Source organism: Brachypodium distachyon, chromosome 1, assembly GCF_000005505.3.
Source record: "Brachypodium distachyon strain Bd21 chromosome 1, Brachypodium_distachyon_v3.0, whole genome shotgun sequence".
Classification (NCBI taxonomy): Eukaryota; Viridiplantae; Streptophyta; class Magnoliopsida; order Poales; family Poaceae; genus Brachypodium; species Brachypodium distachyon.
The window spans coordinates 22,837,626-22,861,549 of record NC_016131.3 but is presented as its reverse complement, the minus strand read 5'-3'; the positions used below and the strand labels follow the sequence as shown (position 1 = coordinate 22,861,549).

The 23,924-nt window shown below is 42.6% G+C and overlaps 3 protein-coding genes across 3 annotated transcripts; 1 reads left to right on the top strand and 2 right to left on the bottom strand.

Moving 5' to 3' along the window:
- Positions 1-1,140: 1,140 nt before the first annotated feature.
- Positions 1,141-3,712, top strand: LOC100831996 (actin-depolymerizing factor 9). The gene is made up of 3 exons (XM_010240034.2): positions 1,141-1,268; positions 1,416-1,681; positions 3,210-3,712. The coding sequence occupies exons 1-3, from the start codon at positions 1,266-1,268 to the stop codon at positions 3,358-3,360; spliced, it is 420 nt and encodes a 139-aa protein (XP_010238336.1). The 5' UTR covers positions 1,141-1,265; the 3' UTR covers positions 3,361-3,712.
- Positions 3,713-5,056: 1,344 nt separating this feature from the next.
- Positions 5,057-15,656, bottom strand: LOC100824161 (E3 ubiquitin protein ligase RIN2). The gene is made up of 12 exons (XM_003563066.4): positions 15,216-15,656; positions 14,154-14,231; positions 12,319-12,405; positions 12,127-12,248; positions 8,717-8,813; positions 8,416-8,521; positions 7,997-8,154; positions 7,759-7,896; positions 7,597-7,664; positions 6,904-7,113; positions 5,551-5,911; positions 5,057-5,457 (listed from the first exon to the last, which is right to left on the bottom strand). The coding sequence occupies exons 1-12, from the start codon at positions 15,429-15,431 to the stop codon at positions 5,398-5,400; spliced, it is 1,701 nt and encodes a 566-aa protein (XP_003563114.1). The 5' UTR covers positions 15,432-15,656; the 3' UTR covers positions 5,057-5,397.
- Positions 15,657-19,573: 3,917 nt separating this feature from the next.
- LOC100831689 (putative FBD-associated F-box protein At5g56700) lies at positions 19,574-21,346 on the bottom strand. Its single transcript, XM_003560158.4, has 3 exons — positions 20,403-21,346; positions 20,132-20,275; positions 19,574-20,010 (listed from the first exon to the last, which is right to left on the bottom strand). The coding sequence occupies exons 1-3, from the start codon at positions 21,315-21,317 to the stop codon at positions 19,636-19,638; spliced, it is 1,434 nt and encodes a 477-aa protein (XP_003560206.3). The 5' UTR covers positions 21,318-21,346; the 3' UTR covers positions 19,574-19,635.
- Positions 21,347-23,924: the final 2,578 nt, after the last annotated feature.

Below are 23,924 nucleotides of genomic sequence, written 5' to 3'. Positions count from 1 at the left end.
GATATTGTTTTGCATCAACGGATATTTTTTGTGGATGGATATGGATTTGGTTGACCCCGTCCAGACCCGCCCCGTTGCCGTCTTTACCAATGACATTACCCTCCTTCTCTACCAGCCATGCACGTACTCATGTAAATCACCATGCATGCTAGTCGTCCACAGACCTGAACAGAAAAAATAAACATGCCATGATCCCACGAGAAAACTGAAAAGGTACGACCGCGCTAGAATAGAGGAGAAAGCAAGAAAGCATATTTGCTCCCGTGAATGGAACCGATGGGGAGCGATCCAAAAGCTCCATCAGGACCAAATTGGGCCATTGACCCACCTTGGATCCGCACCCAAAGCAGCTCCAACTGACCAGCCTCTTGCAATGTGTCGCTACCTAGTTGACCACCATAGACCTGCCACGTTGCGCTATTAGGTGATTGCCGCCATGTGTGAACCATAGTCTACCCAGTCACCCAGATCCTTCGAGGAGCACCACAGATTAAGCCCTAATAACTGTCGCTTCATGCAAAGCCTCCGGCCTCCACAGCACCCCAACGCCAACCACCGCCACTGAATACCTGCACTCGGGTTTCGAAGCTGACCTAGAACTCCATCAACCAATCCTCGAGATCGGAATCGAACATTGTTACATGTGTAGCCGCATCCAATCGATCAGCGTACGCCATCGAAACAAGAAAGGATCCCACACAGCCAGACATATAGCGCCAAGGAGCAATGTGCAAGCCAAATAGCCCTCCTCCTACACACAGATGATGGCGAACTAGCGCGATGGAGCCCTAGGGTTTGACCTCTAGCTAGCATGGCCCACGGGGGTGACACAAGGTCAAGTGTCCTCCGATTCATAAAAAATGTCATCAACTTAATACAGAATTTGTATACATTTTTTATGAATCGGAAGGAGTATTGTTTTTGTAAGTTCTTAGATGATATTTGAATGCACGAATATGTCTAAAGTGCACTAAGGTGGCAAGAAATTAAGAAGTGATTTATATTTTGTTAAGCACCAACGAGCTAGGGACCAAGTCAAATGTTCGTAGCCTCCAAGAATTGTATGCATGGGCCTCAAACTGAGTGGTTGGCTATTTTTCACTCGCCTTCCCTTGTCTCTCGCTCCTCCCCACCGCATTCCTCTCGCGCACAAACTTTTCCTTCCTCCCCTTTCCTTGCAAACTAACACCTCCCTCCCTTATCTCCCTCCAAGCTCCATTTCGATCTCCCGCATTGTGCAGGGTCTTTGAAGCCAACATACAGAAATGGTGATCTCTCCCTAAATCGATCCCTCGCTATCTAATCTATCTATCTAGCTGTCTCTCTTTCTAATCTCCATAGGTTGCAAAGTAATGCATGCACTGGCTCTTGATCAATGAATGTGCATATATGAGTGGATTAATTGTTAATTGTAGGCCAACTCTGCATCTGGTCTTGCGGTGAACGATGAGTGCAAGATCAAGTTCTCGGAGCTCAAGACAAAGAGGGGCTTCAGGTTCATCGTGTTCAAGATCGACGACAAGGCGATGGAGATCAAGGTGGAGCGTCTTGGCGAGACCAGCCACGGCTACGAAGAATTCACCAACAGCCTCCCCGCCGACGAGTGTCGCTACGCCGTCTATGATCTCGACTTCGTCACCGACGAGAACTGCCAGAAGAGCAAGATCTTCTTCTTCTCCTGGTACATGCGTGTGGCCTTCCCTTTTTTTTATTGCGACTATGCATGCTTTCTTTCATTGAAACACCTAGCTAGCTAGCCTTTTCCGTCAAATGGGTGGCAAAATGACACCAATAAGACATGATTAATTGTGTATTAATGAGACATAATTAATTTTAGCGACAGCATTTCCCACCATAAATTAAACATAACTTTATCTACATTAAGGCTATTGCTTTTAAACGAAGGGTTAATTTGGTATATACCACTGCAGTGCTTGTGAATTCAAAAAATATCATTGTAGTGGCATTTTTCAAAGAATCTGCAGTGGCACTTTTTGAAGATGAAAATGGCAGTAGTGTTTTTTAAATACAGAGAAAAATTGCGGTGGTATATATCAAATTAACCCATACATTCTAAAACAATATGTAAAGTGGACATAGAATGAACTAATATGATTGCGATTGTGCTTTCTTTCATTGCAACTCCTAGCTAGCTAGCCTTGTCAATTGTGCGGTAAAATGACACTGCATCCATCATTCCTTCTTATCTTTCAAACAGCAATCTCCAGTACACGTTTTTTTAGTTGTTTGCCATTATTTTCTAATTAATAACACATTAGTAAAAAGTACTAATGAAAAATGATAATTTTAGGCAGGTCTACGTCTAGTGAATCATTTCACACAATAAATAAAATATAAATTTTCATACATTAACGTTATTATTTTTAAATGAATGTGTACATTCTAAAACAATATGTTAAAAGTGTACATTCTAAAACTATATGTAAAATGACAAATTGTGAATCATAAATCCTGTCAAGAAACTGATTATGATTCACAATTTGTCAGTTTTAAACAATTGTTTATTCTGCAACATTACTGCAGGCGTCTGGATAAACGTCATTGCGAAGTTTTACAGACCATTACCTATTGCACAATCCCTGAAATATCTTAGCAACGCGACACACAGATATATAAATGCCATTTAAAGTTTATAGTTTGGAAAACGGGTGTATTCATTCAACCTGGCCCCTTCTGAACACCATTTAGATCCAACTGTCCGTGTTTGACATTGATGTGTGCATTATGATAAACCTCTTTGATTGGACTACTTTTAGATATTCGGATGTTTAACTTGCTTGCTCTATGAGCCAAGTTGCATATGAACATCTTACTGTGCTGAGAACATATGATACAATCGAGGCATGAAATGTGAAATCAGAATATATATTCTTGAATCAATAACATAGTTCACTAATTTTACTCATGTTTTCCGATAGAGATTAATGGACGTTCTGGAACTTCCTTTCAGTAGCTGCATTGAAATAAGCAAAGCATGCACGGTTACAGCCTTACAGGAGATTGATTAATTGGGGCTCATGTTACCTTGGTATTATACCTAGCTAACAGCATTTTTCATACTCCGTATCATTTTAGTACCATTCACTCCTTTGTATACGCCATCACACGCGTAGAATTTAATAGCATGAACCTTTATATGTGCCTTCACTTAAGAATGATGGAGCATTTCCTTCCTTTTTACAATGTAGGTCTCCTGACACAGCAAGAACAAGGAGCAAGATGCTTTATGCAAGCTCCAAGGACAGGTTCAGGAGGGAGATGGACGGCATCCAGTGTGAAATCCAGGCCACCGACCCCAGTGAGATGAGCCTCGACATCGTAAAAAGCCGAGCTCACTGATCAATTCATGCACAAGATCAGCATTTACACGAGCAGCTTCGGAGCATATAACTAAATATATGCATATATGAACCTACCCCAGTCGTTTTCGGCTCACGCCATGCCCATGGATTAACTAACTGATTTGGGATATCTCTCGCTCAAATTTGTTGTTAATTATTCTTTTTTGCTCCATATGCTATATTTTGCTTTTGGGGATAAGTTGTTGGGATATTGATGCGCATATATGATTCTTTAATTTCATTGTTTTTCTCCTCGTGCTTATTCAATTTTTGAAGGTGTGTGGATGCATGCAGTTTGTTGGCCATTCCCATCAGAAATTCATAATGCATTTGTTCTTGTACTATAGAAACTGTTAAACTACTGGGTTACTAGGCCTGTCATGTGCAAACAACCCTTTCCGTACAATCGCTGCGGACGCTTGTACAAAGGGAACGAAAGTCTCTTAAAACGTACCTGAAAGTCTCCTAAGCATACCAGACAGATGTTTAAAATTAAATATTGAAATGTGATGAAAGTAAGAAGTAGCAGAAAAAGAGAATTATGACAAGGAAACTCTCTCTTCTTTGTTACTTCTAACAATATCTTATGAATTTGAAGACGTTCATAAGAAAACATTCAATTCTTAGCGACCTTGTGTAGTGGATTACACGGAGATTGCACAATAGGCCTCTTAATTGTTTTTTTATGTTCTTATATGAGAGGGGTTTTTAGTAATGAAGTGTGGACACATAAATCATTGCTTACATGAATCGTGTCATGACAAGTTTTGTTACTTCAATTATCGGGCATCTAACACTGTTAAATACTCCCTCCGTTCATATGAATAAATATTAGTTTATTTTGCGGTTTTGCTGGAATGTGCTGTGTTAAATTTAGTTTGTAAAATGCCGCACAGAAACACACATGAAAACTGAAAATAAAATGGTTAGGAAAACGGAGATTTACTGTTTTGAACAAACCAGATTATGATAATTTACCTTGATACCAAATTCAGCGTTAATATTCATTGGATCAGTTCCATAGGAGACAACACCGCCATCCTTGGTTTAAGTAAGCGGGAGAAAGCAGAGACGATGAACAGTTGAACACCTAGCAGCACAATCGGATGTTCAAGTTATGAATGACTTGTACACTTTTATGCGTTCCACGTCATTTATTTATAAAACATAATAACGTATGTTACACAATGGATTATCTTCTAAGTCATATTTGTAATTAAAAATTAACGTTTGAATGATCCATGAGACCTGTAATATGATTCGTGATCTCGCAACGAATCTCTTGACCTAAAAAAAGTGTCCTTTCTCGATACATAACATTGTATAAGTCAACCCAAGTCGCTTCTTCATCTCCGGGAATCTGGTAAGGTACTTTTGGAACACCAATGGGCATATTAGATTAATATTATTAAATTTAAGTAAGAAAACTATACTTTAATATGGAAACGTAAGAATGGAAGAGAAAGAAAGAATCTCCGATTTATTGTCTTCATTTTTATTCTTATTCTATATGAATACTATATATTCTATTAATACGTAGATTATTAATTAAAATAAGTATGAAGCAAACATGAAATCTAGTATGGTGAGAAGAATTGTCTTTCCTTGAAAGGATCATCTTTTTGTTAAAAGAAGGTTCACATCTTTTTCCCTGTATTCCAACAACAACTATTCTACGTGACATTATTAAGAAATGGCTAACGTCACCCCATTATACATGCTCTAAGAGCCTACCAACATTACAAGATAATCAATAGTTTTCATCGAGAAATACATGTGAAGTAAGATAAATTTATTTTGGTGTAGCATCTGCATTTTTCTACATATACTAACCTAGCATATTGAGCATAATGTTATACAACTGTAATTACTATACAAAGCTGGCATGTTTTATCCATATGGAACAAAATAAACCAAAACGCTTATTACAAGAACCAAGAATGCTTTAACACCCCGGCTCATCCTTAACTATACAGACTTTCCATATATGAACTTATAGCCAGTGAAGATCATAGCTATATGTTGTATTGCCCTATTATTGCATCAGCAGAAGATTATTCACAGTAGCATTCACATTATTCGTTCTCATCAGATCCTGTAATCTCAGATTAAAGAAAACAAGTATTAGTGCATTGCAGGCGTCACGACAGATGACTACAACTAGAGATAAGTAAAAATAGGAATTTACCTCTATAATTAGCTCGTCAGGCATATGGGGTAAAACTTCTCGTACTCTATCTACCATGGAATTAACCTGTGACATGCTTCCATTAATTGTTCCTGCAGTGCCTCTAAACCGCAAGACAGCAGTAGATGCACCATCAGGACTCGAGGAAGATGATGGAACAATTGAAGGGCCTGGCATAGACTCAGGCCAGAGACTCCAGGTGCCATCCGTATGCCCATAATTATCAGTCACAGCAGCAAACTGCCTCATCATCATCTGAACCCCACTAATCCCCACAGATCTCACTGCACTAGAGGAACTAGGATCATCCATCCCAGGCCTCGACCACGGCGGTGCCCAGCTAGAATCCAGACCAGCACCTCTGCAACAATCAAACCAAACACATCAAAGATTCAAATATTGACATATCTGTCTTCAACACAGGCAGATCATCTTTTGACTACAATTGGTGGTAATCCGTTCACTCCATTGAATCTATTTCCTGTATTGCTCAGAAATAAATGTAACGCACCCATTCAATACGGTAGATATACGTATCACGATCTTTTGACTATAATTGAATGGATTGATGTATATTTTGAGATAATTTGTTATTCAGCATAATTTGGGAACATAGGGGCAAAAGCGCATTTAAGCAACTTGTGCCAAATAACAATAATAATAATAGTAATAATTCTGTAGCAACCCACATGCATTTAGCTAGTATTGATGCAAAATGAACCATATCTCAACATGTTAACAAACCAGTTATATAGTTTTATACCATGTTTGATTAGGAACAAACTTAGTGTTACTGCTTTGGCGATTCCCTTCTCTGTGCTCCCAATTTTCTTTGGCGCCACATGGTACGAAAATGCTCTAATTTCAAAGCGCATGTACTTTCAAATTTATGAAATGTCAACTGAAATGTTACCAGCAAGAAACTGAGGTTCTGAAACTACTTCCACCTATCATGGATAAGATGTGAAGTTGTGAACTACTGTACTACCAGGCATTTGTTCTTTGCTCATGACTTATTAACAAAGATTGCAATATGAGTCAGCAATCAGCAGCTACCAGGAAGATCATCCGATTACTACAAGATAATGAAATATCTAGCATTAAGTACAAGGCATCACAGTAGCAAAAACATTTCACAGCTTACTAACTTTGAAGAGTTGAAAGAAACACAAACTACACCGTTGATATGAACAGATCTAAATATATTTAATGAACCTCTAGGGCTAATTTAGAAGCGAAGGGATTAAATCAAAAAATTTATCCAGTACTTCTAAAACTTACAGAAGCAATTTGTGGTATGCCCAGGTGAAGAATTGCTAAAGATAATAAACACTCTAAGCTTGTGATGCATACCTCCAAACAGTATCTGAAGGATTCGGCTGCTCAACAGGATTTTCATGACCATGAACCCTCTGCTGATTTAAACCCATATTGAGCTGCTCAGCAATAAGCTGAATGTTCGGTACCTCTGCTGTTGTAGACCTAGTCTGCCCTTGAGGTGAAAGAAAGAGTGGCCTTCGACATGTTGGACAAGAGTAACCCTCCATCAATCCTTGATCCAACCTACCCATAGCCCACAACAAATTTATGAGAAGTCAAAAAGAGGATGCAGTTTGCTCTAGATACATTCAGTGGTCAGACATAGAAGCTCTTAATATGATTTACTGAGCAGATCAACAGAAAGGCCCCAGCATGACTTCAGTAATTGATCCTTTCTTAGAAATGGTGAATTTCCCCGTTATTTATCTGGCATGCACAGCTCAGCAATATTAAACAAACTCCTACATATATCATTATAGAATGTTCAAGTTAACAGCCAAGTACCACTAGCCCCATGATTTATTTGGGATCGAGTTGTTATAGACATGTGGAAGAGTATGTTCACAACTGCAGCCCTTACTTCCACATGCAAACAGTAAAACTACCATTCCCAGAGGATGCAAATTAACGAGTCAAAAGGCTTTTTAAAGGAAAATATGAGCTATGAACTGAACTGCAGACTATCAAGTATCACTTGTGGGACAACAAAAGCAACTCAGTGCATACCAAGATCGCAAGCAAGGTAGATGAAATAGATGGTTGCAGGACAACTTTTTAGCTCGAGCCATTGGTCCCTAGGAATTGCAAAAAAAAAAATGAAAAAAAACATCAGATACACAAGCAGTGAAGGACCACAAAACTTCTGAAGATCTATAGATAACTATTTACCCGGCAAATGGCACACTCATCATCGTATGTGCAAATTTCATCATATGTAGCGTCTGGAAGTGCGCCATCAAGTGACCGGAGTGCCTTTCTTAACTTGATGTAGGTCTTAATCCTCTTAAAAAATGAAACTACAAGAGCCTGCATGTGTTAAGAGAACACATATCAGTACATATGAAATGTTTTTCATTAAAATCTAAAAGCTTATAAACAGTTGTTAATAGGTGAATGCCTCCCTTACACGCAAGTTCAATAGGAGAACTGCATCAACCAGGTGGAATGCCATACCACGGAGCCAAAAGATCATTGAATAATGACCAAGTGACATCAACAAACTTATCAAGTCAATGACAAAACCAAAATTCCTGATAAGTTTGCCTCTCCACTCAGAAAAAGATCCTGCAGGTACAAAGCATGATTACATCCTGGCTGCTAAGTGGAAAGAGTTCAAGAAGATTATGGACAAGGACTGAGCAGTCTTGCTCCTGAAACATTGTTTTAACAGATGCCAGAGTACTAATTGTGTTACTCTCTATGTTACTATCATCAGGGCATAACCACAAATTTTGTACAACATACCCTACATGCGTAACACTAGAGTTATGTATCAATAAACTAAATGAACTAACTGAGCCAGGTTATGAAAAGGTAGCTTATCACCTGCAGCTTGTTTATAAGATTTTTGGAAATCAAGATAGTCCACACCACTATCCATTAGATGTCGCTGCCAAATGTCAAATAACTGAAATCCATGCACCATGATAGACTGCCAAGAAAAGAAAGAGGCTATTTAAGAGAAGTTGTAAAGAGATTCAGAAGTACCAACTACACGGAGACAACCTTCATGATGTTTTTGTTTTTCTAGTTAACAGTTATAAACAACAGAGTGCAGCAAAATCAATACAGATAAAAATATAAGGTAAGGAGTGATACATATTTCCCATGATCTTGGTTGAATTACCTGTAGTGACTCGAAGGCAATACTGAGTGGCTCAAATAACATAAGCCAAAATAATTTGGAATTACATGATCTGCAGAACCCTACACAGAGCTTCATCCTGGAGAATTCAGAAAGAAAATAGTAGTGAGTTTGCTGAACAGAAATAGCATGATACCCGTTGTATTGTACAGCCCATAGGGCCAAATATATAGTACAAGCCTACAAGGATACATCCAAATAGGATAATACCATTAATACCGTTAGGAAAGCAAATCATGAAGACCTCTACGATCAGCAACAACACGAAGTTGTGAACAGGAAAGGTCTCACTCATCCAAAAGAAAGAACCTACCGTACCAGAAAAGCAAAGGCTGGACAACAGCTTTTTCTGGACTCCTATGACCTGGACCAACACAAGAGAGCAACGGACATGGACGGACGTAACGAAAGCAAATGAAGTTGAAGTGACTGACTCAACCAGGGATACTAACTAAAAGTAGCAGGAGCCAGCAAGCATGCAGCACAATAGCAAGTCAGCAGCATTAGCGGTCCAGCGCCAACCAGCAGCCTGATTGCTTGAAGCAGCGCAAACACAGCAGCTGCCCGCAAAGTCATGTATGAAGCCTAGCATAGTACAAATCTGCAGCAAGGGGCCTGCAGCTGCATATTCATCCGTGGGGCGGTGGCGATCAGACAATGATAAAGGCCCGTAGTGCTGAATGAAGACCAGAGGTGCAGAGCAGATACAGACAACAGCCACAGATCCACTAAGTGGTTGCGACAAGTAGCAGCAGCAGCACACAGCGGACAGTGCGAGCTGCAACAGGCCAGCGAATGAGCTGTTGAAGAGGGAGACTGCATCCAGCAACAGGCTGCTGACGACAATTCCACATTGGCAGCCGACAATGCCGAACAAAACCGGCGGCTGCAAGTCAACACCGGCAACAGAGACCGACGCCCAGCAGGACGAAGAAGACGAGCCACTGTCGCAAATCTCAGTTTGGGCGCTGATCAGCTCGACTTGAAGACAAGCAGATCAGAGATGCCAATCTTCGATGAGGGAGCTCAGGGACAAAGAAACAGGCAAAGCAGATCTAGCAAGGGGACAATGGCCAGCTGCTGCATGACAACGACGCCGTGTACAGGGAAAATGATTTGGGTTGTCAATCCACCCCCAGCAGTGGAGATAGCTCCTCTCAGGGCCAGCACAGCAGAAGACAACAAGCGACAGTGGCTACAAACGGTACCCTAGAATTAGCTGATACCATGTTATAAATTGCCATGAAGCTTCTATAAATATTAAATATTGTAGCTGTACGTTAAGACAGTATAACAAAAGGAAATTTGAATTTAAGCCTCAACATGATAAGTTGCTACACTGGATAGCTATAATGTGGAAGAAATGCATGGGAAGTAGAACGATTCTGTACCAATGCATGACTATGCTAGTTAAGATCTTTGAAAGGACACATATGTTTTCAAATCCAATTCTCAAATACTGTTTGCCCCATATAAAACAATATCACTGACCTATATGAAGGTCGCACAAAGAGAACCAAGCATAGCTTGGGTGGTCAGCCAGCGAGGTATGTTGCCAGGCCACCAGAGTTAGATCCTCAAAGGTCGCACTTTGGTGTCTCACTTTGTAAAAAATATATATCTATATACTGTCGGACTGCAATCGCGCAGCTCTTACAGTTTAACTTCAAAAAAAGGTTGCACAAAGTGGCTTGCTTGCTAAAAAAATGTTCATATAAGCTTTACATGATGTCCTCCAGAATAACATCGATATTAAAAAAAAAAACTGAAGTTGCGAGTTGCTAGACGGCCTTTGGCGAGGCTTCTGGTCTGGTCACCAACCTCACCAAGAGCTCTGCCACTCCGCTGCACAGCGAGGACCCCGAGTCCGAGGAGATCGCTTGGTTTGGGCGCCTCATTGTTGAGTTTCCACTCCGATACTTGGGCATCCCGATCACGATCTGGCGTCTCACCTGGTTATGAAGGCCAGACAGGTTACACTGGTAAACCCCATCCTCTCCGCCATACCCATCCACAAGCTCTTGGTGCTTGCCTCCCAGAAGAAGGTTATCAAACAGGCAGACAAGATCCGCCGCGGCTTCCTTTGGGTTGGTCGCAAGGAGGTGATAGAGGGGCACTGTGCGGTCAATAGGGGGTGGGTTTGCCGACCGCTCGCCCATGGCAATCACGACATCCAAGACTTCGAGAGGATGGGCATGGCCCTGCGGCTGCACTGGATATGGTTCGGCAAGACTGACCCATCCAAGCGCTGGCATGGCCTGGATCTCAAATTCTCCGCTCCTGAGCATGCCTTGTTCTTCGCCTCCACCTATACCAAGGTCAGCGATGACGAGACCTGCTTATTCTGGGAAGACAGATGGTTAAATGGCCTGGCAGTTAGCATGCTCACGCCTTCCATCTCCTCCATTCCGAAGCGCTGCGCAAGTCCCGGACGGTTGCTCAGGGCCTCGTGGCTCAAATGTGGTTATCTGACATATGCACGGCCTCCTTCTGGAGGAGCTCCCCCAATTCGTTCAGCTTTGGTGTGCCATCGCATCCACCCAGCTTTCTGCCGAGCCAGGTAGTCCTGACTGGCGCTTGACGGAGTCAGGAGTCTACTCTGCCCATTCCTGCTATCAGGCTGCTTTCCACGGCTCACCCACTCCTAATCTTTGAGGCTCGAGTGGAAGACATGGGCTCCCCCCAAGGTCAAAGTTCTTCTTTTGGCTCGCGGGATTTGATCGTTGCTGGACGTCTGAGAGGCTGGTACGACGTGGCCTGCCCACTGCCACACAACCCCTCCTGCGTGCTTTTTGACCAAGCTTTGGAGTCAATGCAGCGACTCCTAGTTGACTGCCCCTTCGTGCGGATCGCTTGGCGGGACGTCCTATCTTAGGTTCACGCCTCCTTCCTGCCCCCGACCCCAGGCAAGCCTCTCTTGGACTGGTGTGACGCTGCCAAGCGCCACACTCCCAAGGAGCACCGCAAAGGACTGGTTTCGGTTGGGTGCTCCTCGCCTCCAGGTCAATCTAGAAGCACCGGAGTGCCTGCACCTTTGACAGCACTAGGCCAGACTCTGCTGTCCTCCTTCGCGACTTGCAGAGTGAGGCGTGCGATTGCGTAAGGGTCGGGGCCTGCCTCCCTGAGGCTGGGACATGCAGTAAGCTTCATCCCCCCCACCCACCCACCCCCCCCACCCCCAACCCCCCTCTCCTCTCTTCTTTTTTCATTTGAGGCTGTAATCAACCTTTTTCCCTATTGAATGCAATACAACGAGATACAAAGCTTTTGTGTTTTCTCGGAAAAAGTGTTGGTAGAGACACTATAATATTAGTAAGAAAAGTCAAGCAAATTTGTGAAAAAAATTCTACTGAACGATTGGCCAAATGCAGACTAACCAGGGAATATATTACCATAGTAGATCAGTCGAAAGAACCAGCAATAATGCAGAATATACACGAAAATATTTTGATGGAGTTGCTGAGGGTGAGGCATTGAGGCGCTCAAGACGTTCTCTGGCCAATGATTGAAACATCTGAATATGACACATTTCAGTTAATATGCTGGGTAGAGTCTTAACAAGTAGACATAGCTACACACAGTACCTTCAGTGAACAAAGAAGGACCAACCAAGCTGACCAGAGAATTATTTGTTGAGAATTAGGAGGTACAACCAATGGGAGAAAAGTTCCCTGCAACACAAGAGAATGCCCTGTCATTTACACCACAAGCACATAAACCAATACATAAAGGATGGAGTGGATTGTACATAACACCATATAGATTATCCACACACAAAAACACCATATAGATTATCCACACAACAAAAAACCATATAGATTAACACTCGTGTCACTTTACACCAGGCTTCGCAAGAATAAACACTTCACCCCAGTTCAGGAGAAAAAATAATTGCACTTCGCAGCAGGTTCCATACACTCTCTGTCACATGCATTGCATTGCATGCAAGTCCCACAGGTCAGTGTAATGGGCTGTATAGACCCACCTGTCATATGTCTCTCGTACATCCTCTCATATCATCCCCCTCACTTCCCCAAATCCATCCCCAGTGCCACAAAACACAGTCGTCATGGCACTTCCCAAACATTTGGCCCCCCTCCAAATCACTCGACCCCTCAACACCCTTCTCTAACCAAACCGTGGACCTACCTCCAATGTCTAGTGGTCCTGCCCCGTGATCCAAAGAGCGGCAACATGCCGGCGAGGACAAAGCAGGGTCATCGACACGGACAGAGTTCACGAGGGCATGGAAGCAGCGAAATGTGGTTGAATATGACAAACCCACCAAGGATGGCACGACGCCAGACAATAGGCAAGCCTTCATGTCGCGACGCTCCTCTGCGATCCTGCTCACTAATCTTTCTTGGTTTCTGCTACTTAAAAAAAATGCCCCTCCTGCAGTTCTGCTACTTTTAAAAATATGTATGCAAGTGCATGTATTTCTTTGTTTCGTTACCCTGCCTCTTTGTTACTCCTTCGACCAAGTGCTAACACCAAGAAAAGGTCAAGCCCAGTGCCAGTGAGCAGACAAGGAACAGTACTCAGAGGAGATACGATGGGCTTCAAGGTGGCTGTGTGAACTACCTGGCAGCAGCAAGAAGAGAATCTCCGCCTCTAGTTATCCATATGGACGGATAGGACCGGGGAGATGGGAAGGGAGACCTAGAAGATGAACCTTACCCATGGGGCCCACTGATGTCTGATACTCTTCCAATCTCACTGACATGTGGGACCCAAGTGCAGCTTCTGTTAGAGGCATCAAGAAGTAACTGGAGTTTATGCAAAGTGCAATAATATTTATGTAGACCAAGCGTGAAGTGTTTATTCTTACGAAAACTGCTGTGAAGTGATAGAAGTGGCAATCTGCCTGGTGTTATGTCCAACTTACTCTATAGGATGACGATGTGACCAACAGAAAATATGTCCACATAGTTGCAGTAAGAGCACTCAACAGTATTAATAAAAGGTGTAAACTAATCATGTTCTGTAGCATTTTCTTGCAATATTAGTAATTCAAATTTATAATCAAACTACAACTGATACTTCCAAGTTCAAATGGAACTGTGAGTTAAACAAAAGCTCAAAACATGCATAATAATGACAGATTATCGACAAGTAAACTACTTTCAACAAACTGCAAAGACAACATATAATGTGTATGCATGCATTATTGGAAATGCGTATGCGCACAACTGCATTTTATTTCGGTTTAAAATAAGCTCATTATCTAGCTGCTTGAAGCTTGAGGAGATACTAATTTTTAGTGTCATCTTATCAAACATATACTTGCCAGAGGACTAAAAGTTTAAGTAGACCAAATTTGTCAGCAGAAAGATTGTTAGGAGCAGTAAATGTACACAAAAGTTCAATGGAAAGAGGGCATAAATTTAGAAGAGAGAGACAGAGAGAGGGTAATTACCTTGTAGATTACATAGTTAATAATGTGTTCCAACACTTTTCTAGTCTCTGAAGAAGTTAACCGGACAAAAAATAAAGTCTGCATGGGAGAAAACTACTGTAAGTCTCACACTGCTGCATTGGAAAAGATAAGAATATGAGCATTTGAATTTGTGGTGATTTACAGCACCCGAGAATATTTTGCATTGCCGGAAATTGCTAACAAACCATTCTGAATGCTCAGGCAATATGCTTTCAGCTAAAATTATGTAAGGCACCAACATAGAGATAGCCGTGTAGCAATATTGAAACAGTTACGCTGCTTTCCAAAAATGGTGATCTGTTTATTTTATTCCTTTGTTCCGCAATCACCTCAGTGTCTAAACTCGCTTTTTCAGTATTCCAGACCAGAAGTTTAACATCCTTCAAAATCAAACTAATAAGGAAATAGTCTAAGATGTTTAAATTGTACAATTCCATGAGTTACAACTAGCACTCACCCAGCTAACAATAATTCAGTAGGTATCGAATGCCATCGTGCCAGCAATCGGAAGTTTGAAGCAGGACCCTACCAACTGCTAAGTGAAAATCTTGTAAGTACTCACATTGCTCTAAATACACAGCCTAACTCAGCTACTTCATCATCTACATACTACACTTGCTTTGTTTTGTTATGATGATCGTATGGTTGTGAACCAAAAGACCTCTTGTTAACCGTCTGTCCAGACCTCGGCTACTTTTACTAGTGTATGTTCAGATTATTGCAACAACAGCACGAACAACTCCAACAATCAGCATCCACGGGTTAAGTGAATCAAATGTGGACGAGAAAGGTTTGCTAAACAAAATTCACACAAAATAAATAAAATAACATGCAGCTAACATCAAGAGCACGAACGTCACACAGGTAGCTAACCCAATTAGCCATCAAAACCCCACCTCGACGAGCTCGATCAATTCGCATAGGCCGCGGGCTGCTATAAAACCCAATTCCCTCACATTCGAGGCCACGACATCATCAATTCGCCTGGAGCCGGAAAAAAATCAGCCGAAAATGATAAACAAGAGGCGATTGACCAATCACCTTGAGCGCGAGGGCGAGGACGAGGAACACGTGCGCTGCCAGATTCGCCAGGAGCGCGACGGTCACGTGCGACCGCAGCACGGTCTGGAGCCAGTCCCCTCCACCGCCACCATCCCCTTCCCGCGGGGCGTCGAGGAGGGAGGTCGCCCACCACTGCAGGGCGGCGGCGCTGGCCGCCGTGGAGGCGGCGGCGACGTAGAGGCAGTTCACCGCCATGCGTGGAGGCGCAGGCGCATCGGGCGTCGGAAGCCGAACCCTACCTAACCTACGGTCCTCGGCCCGGTTGCCTGGGTTCGGCTTGGGGAATCGGAGCTTTGCTTGGCGCGCGGGGAATTGGACGCCGGCTTTATTCGCGCCGCGGGGCGGAGGAGAGGAGGTCAAGGCCGTGACAGGAAGGGAAGGAGGAGGAGGGGAACGAAGCAAAGCAAAATTATTAAGCGGAAGCAAATGAATGGATTAGATTGAATTAGACTCATTCGTGCAACGAGCATTCGACATAAAATGTACGCGTTTTGGCCCCTAAAAGTTGACACTATTATGTTGCGGTTTGTGTCCGGGGCATATCTTGGCCCTTCCTGAGATTGTTTTTATTCTGGGATATAATAATTCGCGTAAGGGCAGGCGTGTTTGTGTAAAGTTGTTGTTTCTGGAAGGGGGGATTTATCTGAAGTGTACGGCCGCGTGCTGGGGGGGGGGGGGGTTGGGGTGCAGGTGGTTTACGTCAGCAGATGGGCCCGGTGCGTCGGTGAGTACCGGAAAGGTGGATTAGGTGGGCGTGAGAGCAGCAGCAAACGGTAGTTGACGGCGCGTGGCGGTTCGGACGGCGCTGTCGCGACCCGGATAGGCTCGGCCCGGCCTGCTTCGGCCGGTCGCCGTGGCCGCGCACCGACACGATGCGGTCGCGCCCCTGCACGTCGGGCTGGGCAGAGGGGGGAGCAGCTTCGGATCAATCCCAGTCGTCCCTGCGGGTGATCCCGTAGACCCTTCCCGCAAGCCGCAAGAGCGACGACAACGGAAAGCTATGGAGATGACTGCTCGATGCTATGGAGATGACTTTTTCGTCCCGAATTAACTGAGTATGTAAAATCCATTTTAGTTAATTCGGTACGAAAGGAGTGTTTTATTTATATCTTGTCAATTTTATAGTCTTAGTCGGATGCTAACTTATGGCCAAAAAAAATTCTCTCCGGTACTTATAACTGTAGGCCAGTGATGGATCCAGAATTTCAAGATTGGTCGGAAAAAGCAGTTTATTTCCAACATTGGATGGGCAAATACACTGCAATTCTATTTTTTCCTTTTTTAATAATTTTACTTATGATAAAAGATTTTGAAATTTATTGAGTGGGACGGACCCCACCAATCACCCGCCTAGGCCCGCCCTTGGCTATAAAGATGTTCACTCTATTCATATCTGACCCACTTTATAGTTTGTTGTTAACTTATAACCCATTTCCGTTCTCTTATCCTCCAACAATATACACTTGTTTGGTCATATAACTTATATCTCATTAGTTAAGTTTGTGACTAGAAACACAGGCTTGTAAACCCGAACAGAGGCATTTAGACAGCTATTTATCACACATTCACACAACTTATAAACAACTTGTAATGATAATCTCTGCCACTTTGCATCCAACCCGTTAAACCCAACAATATACAAATTCATTTTGCAGGCTTGACGGCATGCAATATAATTATGTGTTCTCTGCAAACAATTTATCACACATTATCGCAGCTAGTTACTTTGTAAACAATATTCAATAATGTTAAAAATTGCTTTGGTATATTAACAGATTCAGCCGATTCAAAAGAGGGACACTATTTGAATCAGCTATATCATGTAAACTGAAAATTTTCACTTGTTAGCTAGCACAAAACCTGCAGTATCAACAATAGTAGTAAATATCTTTTTTCTGCAGAAATCCTATTTCAAATTAGTAAGCATAATCACAAAGAGGTGTTAGTATTTCAGCCGACAAAAGAAAACTGATGAGCCCTTGAATTAATTGATGACCGATGAGCCAGAATAGCATCTTTAATGAAGCCTCCAAATGGTACTAGGGCGAGAATTCCTTTTGGCTCTCGGTATCCACACCCTTCTTTCAGCTATCGTCCCGTTCACATTCAAGGCAGCTTTTAGTATTCGCTTTCGTATGCAGACCGTATATCACTATTCTGGCAGAGCACGCGTGTTGCCTTCATTGATTCAGTCTGGAATTGGGTCCATATTTTGGGTCCACTGTACTCTGTTCTGTTCTCGAAAACATGGGCCACTCGGGTGGAACAGTCATCAAATAAGTTTTCAACTTTTCATGTCCAAGGATCAGAGAACTTATAACAGAATTATTAGAAGGAATAACACAAATTCCAAACATTTGATTTTTCATCTCACCACTGATTCTGTTGTCACTGAAAATCGGCACGGATGATTTTTTTTTCTTTTGCACACAATATGCAGCAGTACCAGCTGAACATACGTGGGCAACCAAATTTAAGGAAAATCAAGAGATTGATTCAAAGCTAAATTTAAAAAAAGCTCAAGAACACGGCTTAACTTATGACACTTTTCTTTCTTTTTCTCTCCAATACTTATAATTTTAGGCCAGTGGCGGATCCAGGTTTTCAAGATTGGATGGGAAAAACAGTTTATTTCCAACATTGGGTGGGACAAATACACTACAATTTTATTTTATTTTCCATTTTTTTCATAATTTTACTTATGATAAAGGATTTGGAATTTATTGAGTGGGGTGGACCCCACCCAATCGCCCGGCTATAAAGATGTTCACTCTATTCATATTTGGCACAGTTTATAGTCCGTTGTTAACTTGTACCCCATTTTCTTTCTCTTTCCTTTTGTCTCATCCTCTGACAAAGTAAAAATATAGTACTTCATGTTTAACTTTTGATAGTCCTTTACATCATGCTACGAAACTTGCTCTAAGCTGACATGTGTTTCACAGGAATCGCATCTTCACCAAAATGTCTTTCTTATCTCTCCTTGCTACTACGTACCTCTGATCGATCTCCTAGTTTATAAGGTATGCACGTATTTCTAGGACATCGATTTTAAATATATAATATTGCACAAAAATGCATCATTATATTCATCATTGGATGAACTGTAAATTATATACTCCCTCCGTCCCATATTAAATGACTTTCTATTACATGTATCTAAACGCATTTTGGATATAGATACATGCATATTTGGACAAATTTGAGTCACTTGATACGAGACATTGGAGGGAGTACTTGTTTGGTCATATAACTTGTACTCCTATCTCATTAGTTAAATTTTTACCTAGAAACACGTGCAGGCATGTAAACCTGAACAGAGGCATTTAGACAAGTATTTATCACACATTCACACAACTTATAAACACTTTGTAATGATAATCTCTGCCACTTTGCATCCTTTCCGTTAAACCCACCAATATACAAATTCATTCTGCAGGCTTGACGGCATGCAATATAATTATGTTCTCTTCACACAGTTTATCACACATTCACACAGCTAGTTACAATGTAAAAATTATTCAATAATGTTCAAAACTTACTCTGGGATACTGACAGATTCAGCCGATTGAAAAGAAGGGCGCTGTTTGAATCAGCACAAAACCTGCAGTATCAACAATAGTATTCCCTCTGTCTCGTATTAAGTGACTCAAATTTACTAAATATGGATGTATCTATACCTAAATAGCGTCTGGATACATGTAATATTTTAGCACTTAATATGAAATGGAGGAAGTAGTAAACATCTTTTTTCTGCAGAAATTCTATTTCAAATTAGTGAGCATAATCGCAAAGAGGTGTAAGTATTTCAGCCGGCAAAAGAAAACTGATGAGCCCTTGAGTTAATTGATGACTGATGAGCCAGAATAACATCTTTAATGAAGCCTCCAAATGGTACTAGGAGTAGTATTTAGCCGGCAAAAGAAAACTTATCATAAAACATCACAGGCAATTCAAGCCAACAACGGCACCAATATGAGCAAAACGGATGCATAGCCTAACAACTCGCGCTATTTTTCTCTATGCAAGCACACAGACAACTACACTACATCCTTCGGTGGCTTTCTGCGACAAGGTTTCTGAAGCAACCGTGAAATGTAACTTGTGTGAATTCAGACAAGTGAAATCACCAACTTGTCAGTGACGTGAGAGTTGAGGAGATAAAAAAAGAGAGAATAAACAAAGAATCACTAGTAAATAACAGCATCTTTTGAACGAACCATAGTACTGCAAGCCTCAACACTTCTAGATACTCAGTCTCATACTAGTAGGGATATTCATGCCTTGGTTAATTTAGGAACAAACATGGATGTCTACGAACTCAACAGTGCCTTGCATGTAGAACAGCAAATGGTTCCCCCCAAAAAACATGTATCACAGTCAACCAAACTTGGGTCCATCAGTGAAAAGGGTTTTCAACAGTAAGATCAGAAGCGTTCTGGCAGCTCCAAACATTCTCCATTCTAGGACCTAGAACCAGCATCCCAGCTTCCTCACAGACCCATGGCACACCCAGGGAGAGAGCCCCCAATTTGTTTGTCAACCCACAGGCCTTATCCTCCGAAGCAAAGTTTTCTTTGGTCAGCACAATGAGCAAAGCCTCCAGTTCCTTGGCGCTCCTGGCAATGAACTTGATGAATTCGAACTCACTCTGATCCCCACGGAATTCTTTGACACACACCGTCTTGACGTGGGACTTGACGCATTGCACAGGACAGACCTCCCTCCAGAACTTGGCGTGGTGCCTTCCAGTGGGTTCTTCAGCTATAGTAGACTGCAAAATTAACAGTTCAATTACAGATGGACAATATCGACCAGGAAGGAAGCAACTGATCTCGGGTTGCTAATAACAACTGAAAGAATGTGCGTCGGATATAAATATACTGGGGTCTCACCACGATGTTCAGAGTGTCAACATTGGGAAAGCATCCGAGGAAGCTGGCCAGCATCTTCACCTCCTCTAAGACACCAAAATTAACCTTCAAAGCCAATATCTTGACGCTTGGGACCACTGTGCTTGGGCTCGCCCTTGTGTTAGGCTGCAATGGCCGATCAATGCAAAAGAAGGAGATGTGTCATCTCTGTATAGTATACATCGATCACTGGCAACCAAGATGAAGACATGCCATCAGTTGACAGAGTGGTGGAAACATGGAAAGGTAGTACCTTGATGACTCTGTCACCGATCTGCAGCTGGTGAACTCTTGGCTCCAAGTAACCGAGCACCCGCAGCTTGGGTGCAGAAGCAATCTTCACCTTCACCGGAAGGCTAGCAACTTCATCTTCACCAGATCCAGGGGGAGCTTCAAAGAGGATGAGCCGCTCCAGGAGAGGGGTGTCCACCACGGCGACCTCCTCCTCAACCATGGACAACCAGAAGAGCACGCAGCGCAAGCTTTTGCTCCTGAGCTGGACGCGCTCGGGCGTCTTGTTGAGGATAAACGCGAGGGTCTCCAGAGCCGGGCTGCAGGTGAGCATGTAGTCGAGGCCCTGGTCGGTGATGGTTGTGACGAACATGGCGAGCTCCCGGAGGTGCGGGAAGACGTGGGCGCCGCGCGGGAGGCCCGCGGTGTCCGGGAACGTCCAGAAGCCCAGGAAGAGGCGCTGGAGCGAGGCGCAGCGGAGGACGTCGGCGGGCAGGGGCTGGGTGGCGGCGGTGGGGTCGCGGACATTGTCGGCGATGACGAGATCCTGGACGCCCTTGGCGGCGAGAAGGCGCGGCCACTCGGAGAGAGCGCGCTCGTGGCGCGCGAACCGGCTGCGGAAGAGGGTGACGGCGCGGAAGGGGCCCGGGTGGTCGGCGAGGACGCGGGCGACGGCGGAGCGGGGGAGGTCGGCGTCGCTGATGACGAGCGGGGCGGAGCGCCAGAGATGGCGCCACCGGGAGGCAAGGGCGGCGGTGCGGGCGGCGTCCTTGGCGGGGAGGCGAGAGAGGACGCTCCGGAGGAGGTCGTCCGGGAGAACGCTGACACGGTCCTCGCCATCGTAGCCCGCGGCGGCGGAGAGGGAGGCAGGCCTTGCGATGGCGTCGGCAGCGCGGGGGAACCACCCCATGACTTGCTCCACGAGGGCGGCGGCCATGGTCGGAATGGAGTGGAGTGGAGGTGGAAGCTGGCTGCAACAAGGGATGGTGAGATACCAGGGTTTTTGATGGGCCAGGTAAGAAGCGGCTGAGCGGGTTCTTGTCGGGCCCAGTCGACAGATGGATTGGAACGTTCTTGCAATTATTTTCAACTTCATCATGGTGGGAGTTGATTAATTAATGTTGACTGATTGACTAGTTTGTCCTTTAGAATTTTAACCCTAGTACTCCCTCGGTCTCAAAATAAACGGAATGAATTTGTATAATCAATTATTTTGGAACGAAGTGAGTACTAGTCTAGTCTATTGAAAAAATTTGCTGGCAAAAAACAACCTTGCCTTTTTTTGGTGATAAGACTAATCAATTTACTTTAAAAAAATAATCATCCATGGACATATCAGTTTTTATTTCTGAATTCACCGATTCAGAGGTGTAACTCCAAGGGTGCTGCTGTAAATATTGGATACTTTTTTTCCTTTTTATGGTCAATAAACTAAGAAACCAGGATCGAAGGTGGATGGATTTCAGTTAATGGTCATATATGGAGTATAATTTATATACTCTCTCCGTCCAATAAAAGATGTTTCAAGTTTGTTAAAATTTGGATGTATCTAGATATGACTTAGTGTATAAATGCATTCAAATTTAGTCAAAGTTGAGACATCTTTTGTTGGACGGAGAAAATACCATTGTCCCGGGATATGAGAATGGTCAACAAAAGCAATCCGCGCAAGCACTAATGACAAACTAATGCTAGAAGTAACCCATAGTATATCTTCATTAGAAAGCCAATAAATGCCCCACTAATCCTAACCAGGCGCAAAGATACTTCTCAAACACCACCCATAACAATTGCATACAACAGTAATCATTTTCCTAAAAAGTAAACCATAGAAGGTTAATACTTTGGCTCTAATTTGTTATTTGTTCAACCTGTTACAAATATGCCACAAAGCTTAGCAAAACCTTTACGACAGTAATCAGAAGTAGAGTAGCAGTACATGAGTAAATATTTTGAACAATATGTAGGTAATCTGCACTTTGTAGTTGTGGAGTCATGCATCCAAGAAAACATGTGTAGGATAAAATTAGGATTTGTTCTGTTTTATCATTATAGATGGTAACAATTTTACACTCAACAGTGTAGTGGAGTATCACGTAACTATCCGAAGTAGTGAAAGAAGTAGTAGAAGCTTAATAAGAAGATGGAAATCCTCATCAGAGGATGGAGATTAAATGACTGTTTTTAATGTATTTGTGTAGCCGCATATTTCAGAAAGCGTATGCGCCTAGTATAAATCAGAGTCAGAACCTTTGATCATGGAAGGCTGTGACAAATGCAAAACCATCATGTATGTTCACTTTTTCAGTAAAGAATCCGTAGGTATATAAATAACCACGCGACACAAGCATAGTTCTGTAAGGATATTTCTTTTCACCTGCTATCTGTCAGCATATATGGATCTAGTTGTTGTTTGAAATAAAAATACATATCTACTCCCTCCATCCAATATTATATTAAGTACTCAAATTTGTTCAAATATAAATATATCTATGCTTAAAAAGCGTCTAGAAAAATGTAATAGAAAGTCACTTAATATGGGAAGGAGGGACTATGTCTGAACTTGGACAGTGTAATCGAACAACCAAATTCCTTTTTTTAGGGAAGGAGCGCCTTTCATTCATCTTGCAAACCGCAATTTACATTGTCACTAGCTACAATATTGGTAAGTGCCGGTGGGACTGCCCCGACCAGAAATTGTTGCGGCCATTTGATCTAGCTACAGCAGCAAGTTCATGAGCTGCTTTATTGTTCTCTCTTCCTATTTTAACAACCTGGAAAGAACAACAAAATTCTTGGTAGCCTAAAACTGCTATCATGACTGTTGCGTGAATAATTGCCTGGTTTGCATGCTTGTCTGATCAAACTATCGGGTTAAGAGATATAAACTGAATTGTGTCATTCTTGGCACCAACAATGAGCATACACCTGACCGCTACCTTTTGGAGAGGCATTTAATGCCAAAAATAAGATCTGCTTACTATTATATTCCTGACAGGGATGCAAGCGAGATCCCACGAATGACCCACTTCTACTTCAGTTCTCAAATCTTCTATTTAAAATTTAGCTCAAATTTTGAATAAGAGATTTGGGATTAAACTAGAAGTGGGCCTTTCACATGATTCCATTTGCATCCCTAATTCCATTAGTTGTACTTTAGTACCCCAATTTTGGGTTCTAGGCAGTAGTATATACTCCGTATTCAGTTTGGTAGAACAGTTCCACATACACATCCCTGAGTATACCATAAGGTCAATAAGGTTTTATTCCTGAAAGTTCAGAACTTATGTTGTGTTGTTCTATAAAAGAATACCTTTGACGGCATGATTTCCTAAGTAGAGGGTACAAAACAAGAGAGAACTGAATTAGGCACTCCTTCTTTCAGATCAACAAAAGGCATTCACTACTCCACTTGTCAAATAAATAGTGTTAATCCAGTAGCCTATCTTCAAGTTCCAAGTAAATATCTACTCCCTCCGTTTCATAATTCTTGTCGAAATTTTACATGTATCTAGACACCTTTTAGGAATAGATACATCCATTT

What these genes read in the sequence shown, in the direction of transcription:
- LOC100831996 (XM_010240034.2), top strand. An exon ending in AAGATCTTCTTCTTCTCCTG is followed by an intron (nt 1,682 to 3,209) that starts GTACATGCGTGT and finishes TTTACAATGTAG; the next exon opens with GTCTCCTGACACAGCAAGAA.
- LOC100824161 (XM_003563066.4), bottom strand. Translation starts at nt 15,431, where the DNA reads ATGGCGGTGAACTGCCTCTACGTCGCCGCCGCCTCCACGGCGGCCAGC. An exon ending in TCCTCGCCCTCGCGCTCAAG is followed by an intron (nt 14,232 to 15,215) that starts GTGATTGGTCAA and finishes TCTCCCATGCAG; the next exon opens with ACTTTATTTTTTGTCCGGTT. An exon ending in ATCTTATAAACAAGCTGCAG is followed by an intron (nt 8,155 to 8,415) that starts GTGATAAGCTAC and finishes TTGTACCTGCAG; the next exon opens with GATCTTTTTCTGAGTGGAGA.
- LOC100831689 (XM_003560158.4), bottom strand. Translation starts at nt 21,317, where the DNA reads ATGGCCGCCGCCCTCGTGGAGCAAGTCATGGGGTGGTTCCCCCGCGCT. An exon ending in TCGGTGACAGAGTCATCAAG is followed by an intron (nt 20,276 to 20,402) that starts GTACTACCTTTC and finishes CGGCCATTGCAG; the next exon opens with CCTAACACAAGGGCGAGCCC. An exon ending in TTGACACTCTGAACATCGTG is followed by an intron (nt 20,011 to 20,131) that starts GTGAGACCCCAG and finishes TTAATTTTGCAG; the next exon opens with TCTACTATAGCTGAAGAACC.